The sequence below is a fragment of the Berghia stephanieae genome, chromosome 9, assembly GCF_034508935.2.
Source record: "Berghia stephanieae isolate SIO BIC M18660-M18661 chromosome 9, UCSD_Bste_1.3, whole genome shotgun sequence".
NCBI classification, from domain to species: domain Eukaryota; kingdom Metazoa; phylum Mollusca; class Gastropoda; order Nudibranchia; family Aeolidiidae; genus Berghia; species Berghia stephanieae.
The window spans coordinates 26,680,439-26,690,438 of record NC_088368.1 but is presented as its reverse complement, the minus strand read 5'-3'; the positions used below and the strand labels follow the sequence as shown (position 1 = coordinate 26,690,438).

The 10,000-nt window shown below is 34.5% G+C and overlaps 1 protein-coding gene across 1 annotated transcript in view; it reads left to right on the top strand.

The window, feature by feature from the left end:
* Window positions 1–10,000, top strand: part of LOC144979954 (Golgi pH regulator-like) — an 87,382-nt gene that overhangs the window by 19,817 nt on the left and 57,565 nt on the right. Inside the window, 8 exon segments of the mRNA XM_078927298.1 lie at window positions 74–194; window positions 847–927; window positions 1,591–1,706; window positions 4,552–4,640; window positions 6,095–6,187; window positions 7,000–7,021; window positions 7,024–7,094; window positions 9,228–9,317. Coding sequence (XP_078783424.1) covers window positions 74–194; window positions 847–927; window positions 1,591–1,706; window positions 4,552–4,640; window positions 6,095–6,187; window positions 7,000–7,021; window positions 7,024–7,094; window positions 9,228–9,317 — 683 coding nt within the window.

Below are 10,000 nucleotides of genomic sequence, written 5' to 3'. Positions count from 1 at the left end.
ATTTATTTGTCTATTCATTTATTCATCTGATTGTTTGTTTATTTAATAATTATTACTGTTTTGTTTGATTCAGGGATATTTTCCATTGAGCAGTGTATTGGACGTGTAGGGGTTATCGGCGTGACTCTGATGGCAATTCTGTCCGGCTTTGGAGCTGTCAACTGTCCTTACACATACATGAGTTATTTTATAAGGTGAGGAATTTTATGGGAGAGGTTGCGACAAAAATTCGTCTGAACTATTTCAATTATGTGGTTCACTAAATCTTGACAAAATAAACTGAAATATATATTGGATGAACCAAAAAAAAAAAAGAAAAGGAAGAAAAGGGATCCAAGATTGAATGACTTTGCATCTTTTTTAATTTAAAAAATTATATTTATTTTCCTAAATAATGAATAGAAATCAACCCCAAGATTCATATTTATGGCTATAAATTCAATTTTCCAGCATCTAGTACATATTGCTTTGAGACAGTGGGTCATATTTTTTAGTAAATGCTATATGGTTTTGTAAACGAATTCTAAAGAAACAATTGTACAAAGGTATGTTAAATAATAATAATGATAAACATTTATACCGCGCATCTTCCCTTTAATGGATAGATGGCTCTGCATGCAAAATAATAGTTGTTTTTTTTTTTTTTTGTACCTAGTTTTTTTTTTTTTAATATTAAATTTTTATTTAGACATGAAAAGAAAGACGATCATGCTGACGTGTTATAGAATCACTACAAATTGTTTCTTGTTGCATGTTGGACCAATTAGTTAGAGTTGTGAAGTGTATTGAACGTGGTGAAGTCATGGAACTGCACTTTGTAAATTTTCAATTCATTGGCTATTTCAGACACGTGACAGACAACGACATCCAGACGATAGAGAAGCACTTGTTACAGACCATAGATAGAATTCTCACCAAGAAGAAAAAGTGAGTGAATTTTTTTGCGAAAGACTTTGATGACGGCTGTCAAAGTGATTTTCACACCATAATATCTGAGTTAGGACAATAGCTTCTTCTTCTTCTTCTTCTTCTTCTTCTTCTTCTTCTTCTTCTTCTTCTTCTTCTTCTTCTTCTTCTTCTTCTTCTTCTTCTTCTTCTTCTTCTTCTTCTTCTTCTTCTTCTTCTTCTTCTTCTTCTTCTTCTTCTTCTTCTTCTTCTTCTTCTTCTTCTTTTTTTTCTTCTTCTTCTTCTACTTCTTTTTTTTCTACAGTAGTCGTCGTAGTAGTAGTAGTGGTAGTAGTAGTAGTAGTAGTAGTAGTAGTAGTAGTAGTAGTAGTAGTAGTAGACGTAGTAGTAGTAGTAGTAGTAGTAGTAGTAGTAGTAGTAGTAGTAGTAGTAGTAGTAGTAGTAGTAGGAGTGGTAGTAGATGTAGTAGTAGTAATAGTAGTAGTAGTAATAGTAGTAGTAGCAGTAGTTGTAGTTGTTGATCTTGTTGTGGTATTAGTAGCTCACTCTTCTATTTAGCACAAAGCCATCAGTCTCTTTATACAGTAAGAGGGATAATATTGAACTTAGCACACTCATGCTCAGCTATTTCCTTTAGTTGGGCAACGGTTTCTTGCATGTAACTGACTGTGATTTTGTTCTCAGCATTGCCAAGTCTGAGAGAGACATCCTTCGTCAAGCCAGCATGACAACACCCAACAAAGGGATTTGGGGATTGTTGAAGAGTGCTGCCACCAGTGTCAGAAATACTAATCAGCCCAGTATCCTTTATTTTGGAAATAATATGTTTACAGGAATGTGTACGTGTGTGTGTTTGTGCGTGTGTGTGTGTGTGTGAAATTGACGTCATCAGCTCATTCTTATTGGTTTTAGACAGCCATTCCAATTATTAGTTCTCAGTAGATTCTGTCAATCAGACTATCATTGTTCAAGGTTACACATAATTTTGTGCGTTGATACGTTATATTTGACTGATGGATGTTGTGAGTATTTTATGGATATGCATAGCATCCATATATATATATATACAGTAGAATTACTTTAAACCGAAATTTTGGGGACCTTCTAAACCATTTCGGTTTAAAGACATTTTGGTTGAAAGTAAGTTCCAGTTTTTCGATGTTTTTCAAGGGTAGTAACTTTTTAAAGAAATTTGCTCATTTAATCGTATCATGGGTTTCCCCTTAAATGTAGTTGTTAAATAAATGCCGTCTTCGTAACCCCTTTAAAAATTATTTTTTAATTTAATTTTTTTTTTTTTTTTTGGTGTGTTTTAAAAATATTTTTGGGGGTTTTCGTTTTCAATTAAAAATTGTTGAAAGAGTTGAGTTCGGGATGCCGTGTTTTTTACATATCTCCGTCTTGATCAACCTTTTTTTCATCGACTTCACATAGTGTTTTGATTCTAAACTCCAACGTGTAAGCACAGTGCTTTCTTTTAGACATCTTTTAGTAAAATGCAAAACTAAAATAAGATTGAAAGTTCTTGTGCGATAATTGATAATGAATGATGCGCAGCTACTCAGAGGTGAAGTGAAATGGAAATGAAATGGAGTGTCAATGCTAAGCTGTCTACTACACACCAAGATATGAAGTGAGTAGAAAAGTGCCAGAAGACAATAGAGAATAAAAAATTTTTCGCGGCGGTGGTGGAGTTTGAACCTGCGACCTTATTGGTACGACAACTCCGCCTGTCAGGTGAGAGCGTGGCTCTACCGTGTGAGCTATCCACGAATACAAAAATATTCGTTTCAAACCCAAGTCATATTTCTAGAGCCCTCTCTCACCCACTTCTTGGAGATCGCAGGCTCGCTCGCGCACAACCATCGCGAAGTTATTTTTGACCAGCAGTTAAGCTTTATAACCAATATTCTCAACACAAACATATAACATAGAAACGATTGAGACATTGAGTATGCTCCGGTATATGGGGTGAATTTTTAATTCAGAAAAGTGAGTGGAGCAGGCACTTATGTTGGTAACAACAAGATATGAAGTGAGTAGAAAAGTGCCAGAAGACAATAGAGAATAAAAAAAATTTTTCGCGGCGGTGGTGGGGTTTGAACCTGCGACCTTATTGGTACGACAACTCCGCCTGGCAGGTGAGAGCGTGGCTCTACCGTGTGAGCTATCCACGAATACAAAAATATTCGTTTCAAACCCAAGTCATATTTCTAGACCCCTCTCTCACCCACTACACACCCCTCTTTTGTTGAAAAGCCATTAGGTTCAAATGCCTAATTACATAGAACCCACCCCCCGCCCCCCTCTCACACACACACATTCAATCAAAGTGGAAATGAAATGGCATGTCAATGGTAAGTTGTCTACCACCCCTCTCCTTATGGTCAGTTCCAAAGCATCAACACACGAGCGAGAACATCTCGCTTGTGGGATTCTACACCCCAACTCCCCCTCTTTCCTAATTTTTCACCTGCCAGTCACCCGTTGTCTTCCTTTTCCAGTCTTCAATAGTGGTGCTGGCCAAACCCAAGTGCAGTGATTGAAGTGTTTGCCTACCCCCACCCCTCACTCTCATCTTATACTTACGCTCTTTGTTTTAATATCGCCGGGCATTATTATGTGGGGCCACCTTCCCGAATTTTTGAAGAAAAATAAATAGAGAAAAAGGGAAGGTGCTCTCAAGTTGTTTCGGTTTAAAGAAAGTCCTTCTTAGAAGTATTTCGGTTCATCGTAAGAATTAGTACAAAGATAATGAAGAAACTAGTACAATTAATTAAATTCTTTGCGGTTTAAGGTATTTTTCGGTTCAGCTTCTTTCGGTTTAAAGTAATTTTACTGTATATATATATATATATATATATATATATATATATATATATATATTATATATATATATATATATATATATATATGTGTGTGTGTGTATGTGTGTTGTATGTTTATAAGTTGTGTATCTGTTTGTGTGCCCTTTAAAAAATTTTTTCTTTGTTTGGAAAAACTAATATAAATATTAGTAGTTTTGAAGAATAATTATGGTCTCTGGTTTCATGTAAAAATTGATATGTCAATTTGAATATATAATCTGGGGAGAAAAAGCCAGGAAGGAATTTGTGAGTTTCGCTTTCATCATCTCATTTTTTTTCCATGAACAAGGAATTTAATGTCCTGTGGGGCAGCCAACTGTACGCCAAAAAAAGCATATTTGTATACTTTTTTTCATCTTTGCTGATTGCATCTTTTTAAATATGCCTTTTCTCTCAGATTGTACTTTTTAATTTTTTTTCTTGCAAATCAAATCTTAAAATTTTGATTTAAAAAGTTGTTTTTACGCTGTATCTCAAAAAGTTTCCTGGCATGCCCCATGCTCCCTGCAATATGAATTTTAACAAATGGATATTCTACCAACTGAGCTATAAATCCTGAATACAAATTTTCTCAATTGATAAATATAGGATTAATTATTATTATTCTTTGAAATTATTACTTAAACCATTGTCGTTATTGAAAATAAATCTCATAAATATGATTTGGAGTCGATAAGAAAAATATTTCTTTTATAAAAATGTGAACAATATCAGTTGTTTTTATTTCTTATATGCTACATCCTTCCCCAATTTATAATAACCTTGATTTTTCACTAAGACCTTGGTCCTTTGAAGGAAGAGACGAAAGCTTTGGAAGAATTGAGCAGACAATTATTTTTGGAAACAGCTGATCTCCACGATGCAATAGTAATGTTTTATTTAAATTTTCATCTTTTTGAATAAATAAATGAATATCCTCTATTTCTCAAAGATGTTTTGTTTTTTTCCCAGTTCAAAAATCATCTAGTGTATTATATGTGTATTATTTTATTTCAAGATTATTACGAAATGTATGAGGTGAGAAATTTGGTTTCTATGCTTTTTTTCAGGGATGGCTTTTCTGAAACAGAACTTTTTATTTGATTTTAGTCTCTATTGCATAGTTTAATTTAGTCACAAATATTTTTGGTACTCCACACACTGCTATCCTTGAAAATATATAGACCCCTATCCACACAAAAAGTCAACAATAAGTCCCGAGTTGTAGAATAGGTGAACATTTTGCACTGTCTGTATATATAGATTAAACAGAAACCTTGGCAAAGTCCAGCTACATGAGCATCATGGCTATGAAGGACTTAATATTTGTATGGAGAATGGAGACACTTTGAAGGATTTACTATTTGTTTTGAGAATGGAGACACTCTTAAGGATTTAATATTTGTATGGATAATGGAGACACTCTTAAGGATTTAATATTTGTATGGAGAATGGAGACACTCTGAAGGATTTAATATTTGTATGGAGAATGGAGACACTCTGAAGGATTTAATATTTGTATGGAGAATGGAGACACTCTTAAGGATTTAATATTTGTATGGAGAATGGAGACACTCTGAAGGATTTAATATTTGTATGGAGAATGGAGACACTCTTAAGGATTTAATATTTGTATGGAGAATGGAGACACTCTGAAGGATTTAATATTTGTATGGAGAATGGAGACACTCTGAAGGATTTAATATTTGTATGGAGAATGGAGACACTTTGAAGGACTTAATATTTTTATGGAGAATGGAGACACTCTGAAGGGGTCCCTGGTCAACAGCAACATTTAACATGTAGGACGGGACTTAACGCCTGTTAGGCGATATTACAATTTTTGGACAAAGACAACGCTGTTAACGGGCAGCTACTCATTTTACACCTGAGTACGGTGAGAGAACATGTGTTAAGAGCCTTTTCCAAGGACTCAATTATGCGCAGAGCGTGAGGCTCAAACCCAGGACCTTGTGATCTGAAAGCGAGTGTAATACCACTAGACCACATAGCCGCACAAGAGACAATTAAGGTATCTTGGGCATGTCCTTTGCATTGAATATGATCATCTAGTGAGGTGCACTCTCACGGCCCTCACCAGAGGAGGCTCAGTTTACCGAGAGCACTTCCTTTTTATGGACGTTGAAAACAAAAGTCTGACTAAACTTGAATACTTGTCCAAAAACAAAAGATGCTGGACAAAATTAGTTGAGGGCCTAAATGGCTTATCATAACAATTGTGTCTGTAACATCGCACCTTGTAGGTGCTGTACTACCATATTAGAGTGCAATATGAACTGTACAGTAAGGAGTAGTAACTATTTGTGATTCTCTCCATGTAGGACAGAAGAGAATATTCCAAGACATTCAAGGGTCGCTACTTCAATTTTGTAGGGCATTTCTTCTCTATCTATTGTGTTGGGAAAATTATTCTGGTAAGTAGATCATCATCATTTATCATCATCATCGTAATCATTATCATCATCATCAACATCATCATCTGGGTTGGGTGGGGTTCCTGACCTCCCATAGTGGGCAGGGAAGTACTTACTGTGTCTTCAATCCCCCTATATCTGTTTTCCAACTTGCTTTCTGTCTTTGTCTTTGAATGAGATTACTTGGTTTTGTCCTGACCCTGGCCGGATACCCTGGCTAAGAGGGAAACAGTCAAATGTATAGTTATTGTTTTGAGAGAGGATATTTTTTTTCTTGTAAATCATCTCTCTCTGTTATGTATTATAATTATATTTGTTGTTTTGAATTTATAATGTAACATTTCAGTGTATTCCTCTCAGTAGGGACCTGTGCTCGTGTCTGGATGAGACTTTGAGGTGATCTCAAACTAAGTATATTGATGGTATGCTCTTGGAATCTACACCAATTCCATATTTATACCATTCCCCTTTGTCTTACCTTTTCTTGGGTGCTTTAGTTGTAATTCAAGAGCTTTTTACTATCCTATATTCTCCCTATTTACTTGCGCGGGAGATATGTGTTGCAAGCGCTGTAAAACTCTTAAAAACAAAAACAAACAAACATCATCATCATCTACAACAATATTATCATCACCATCAATTTTCATCATAATTATCATCATCATCATCATCATCATCATCATTTTGTTGTCTATGGTCCACACCGTATATTTTGTGAATCAAGTCAGAAATTGTGACATTTTCAAAACTTTGCAATATTGACAGCAGACCTATTTTAGGTGTGACTAGTCTTTCTTTCTTTGTTTACACAGGTAACCATCAACATTATATTTGACGTGAAGGCAAAGTGGACCCTGTGACACGAGGCATAGAAATTGCTGTCAAGTATTTTGGCATTGAGTTTGATGTGAGTGGACACTTTTGATATCCCTTTGTTATTTTTTTCTTCTCTTCATATTTCTTTTTTTAAAATCTTCTTCTTCTAGGTTCCATGCCTGGTCCAGGCTTCGGATACTGCATGAATTATCTCTCTCCATTCCTCCCTGTCTCTTGCTTTTACAAACAGCTCTTGGATTGTTAGGTTGGTGAAGCCCTTCAGTTGGTCTATGAGTGTTTTTCTTTGTCTCCCCCGGGCGCGTTTACCAGGTATTTTTCCACAACTTGCCAGGTATTCATTCTTATCTTTTAAATAGAGGTGCCTAAATGAATCAATAAAATGGAGATTAAGATAAAGGGAGTAAATCTGACTCATGAATTAACACAAAATAAACGACGTTTCGGCCTTTGGACTTTCTCAAGTAAACACAATATGCATAAATATTTATATTAGATTGTATTGTGTTTCCTTGAGAAAGGCCAAAGGCCGAAACGTCGTTTATTTCGTGTTGTTAATTCATGAGTCAGATTTGCTCCCTTTATCTTAATCTCCATTCTTTCTTTTCTCTTCTTTTATTTTTGTCATCTCAAAAGTTTGATCGACAGATTACCTTTCTCACACTACACTTATAATACTGGAGCTAGAGCAGTTGTATAGCATAATATCCACTAAACGTACTCAAATCGCTTTACCAGGGGCCCTTGCCAACAGCTACGCCTGTTAAGCATTATTACCATTTTTCGGACAGAGACAACGCTGTTAACTACCAGGTACTCATTTTACACCCGAGTATGGTGAGAGAATGTGAGTAAAGTGCCTTTTCCAAGGACTCAACTATGCACTGCTCTAAGTGGGACTCGAACTTAGGACCTTCCAATCCCAAGGTGAGTGTTATACCACTGGACCACTTAGCCACACACAAACTTACCTTGTTTCAAATCTGTGTCCATGTAGAATTTTTTGCATAGTCATTCTGTCCTCGACGTAGATATTGGGTCGCTGGATCTACATTATATCTGATGGAAGTGTTTTTTTTCTTTTTTGCTTGACCAGCATTTCGTTCCATATAAAATCAGGATAAACAATGAGTCCAGGGGTGTCTTCCCTCTATAGAGTGAAAAGGACTTCTTTTTTCCTTCTCTCAGTTTATATTAAGAATTGTACTCAAGTAAATTAATTTAAGATAAAGATCTGAACAAGTGTGTATGAAAGGTGCCAGACAAAGCAAAAAAGAAAAATAGAAGAAAAAAAAAAACCATCCCAAAAAATCAGTCTACCTCGACTGGGGATCGAACCTCAGACCTTCTGATATTATTTTTTCTTCTTCTATTTTTCTTTCTTGCTTTGTCTGGCACCTTTCATACACAATTGTTCAGACCCTTATCTTATACTGGTGCCTGCTCCTTAATTTCTTTAATTTAAAATCAATTTAGCTTTAGGTTAAGAATCGTATGAAATACATGATGTATAGAGGAGAAACAATATTCATTGAGATAACATCCTCGTCACATGTGTCAGTCTTTGTAAAAAAAAATTAGGATATGAATTTATTTTTTTTTCTGTGTGGCTATGTGGTGTTGTAGTATGACACTCGCTTTCGGGTCGGAAGGTCCTGGGTTTGAGCCTCGCACGGCGCATAGTTGAGTCCTTGGAGAAGGCTCTTTACTCACATTCTCTCACCATAATCAGGTGTCAAATGAGTACCTGGCCGTTAACAGCGTTGTCTCTGTCCGAAAAAATTGTAATATCGCCCTGCAAACATCCTGTCCTGTCTTACATGTTACATACTTGTGTAAATCTTTGTCAATAATGTACACTTTAAATCATCTCAATGACCAGATTGCTTTAATAATGCAATTATCTAGCTGTGTGAGAGTCAATCCAAAAAGCCAAAACAAAAAAAAAAAGCGAACAAACAAACAAAAAAAATCACAGAAAAGAACCAAAAAAAAAAAAAAAGAGCGACCATTTCTCCTTAAATTTTTGTATTTGCTGTGTTTGGCATTGTTTCATATATATATATATATATATATATATATATATATATATATATATATATATATATATATATATATATATATATATATATATATATATATATATGTCGTTTCATGTTTTCATTTAGCAGTCTGTAACAGTATTTTTTCCATTTTGTTTTTCCAGATCAAGTTTTGGTCCCAACAAATTTCGTTTCTGCTGGTTGGTGTCATCATCGTCACTTCAATTCGAGGCTTTTTAATCACACTTACTAGGGTATGGAAACCTGTTAGAGATATCTGTGACCCATCGAAACAGTATTATGTCGGGATGAACATGATGTTATGAAGTCAAATTTTATTTAAACAAAAATTGGAATGATCGCTAATTGGCACAATAAAACATGGTATTCATTCTCCTCAATAAAACATAAAAACTCAATGCAAGTCTGATATTTCTGGCTTTAAATTCGATTTTCATCATCTTAATCATCCCGACATAATACCTACCATTTTGAGGTGAGGAGTCACATGGTATATTGGAATTTAGTATGTGTACTGTGTTCTCTTGGATTTTTTCATTCTTTTTTTTTAACTTCAATTTATCTGCGTTTAGCTTCATTGTTTATTATTGATGCTGGCAATAATGATGATGACGGCGACTATTATTATTATTATTATTAGTACTATTATTTTTTTTTTTTTAATTATTATTATTATTATTATTATTATTATTATTATTATTATTATTATTATTATTATTATTATTATTATTATTATTATTATTATTATTATTATTATTATTATTAATTTTATCAATGATATAATAAATGTCATCAACATGTAATTCTGATAGTATAGGATTTCACTTCCTCCAATCTGGTTTAATTTGACATAATTCTTGATTGGGGAGAGAAATCACAAGTAATCTTTTATATGACTAGAGCGTACCAAGCTTAG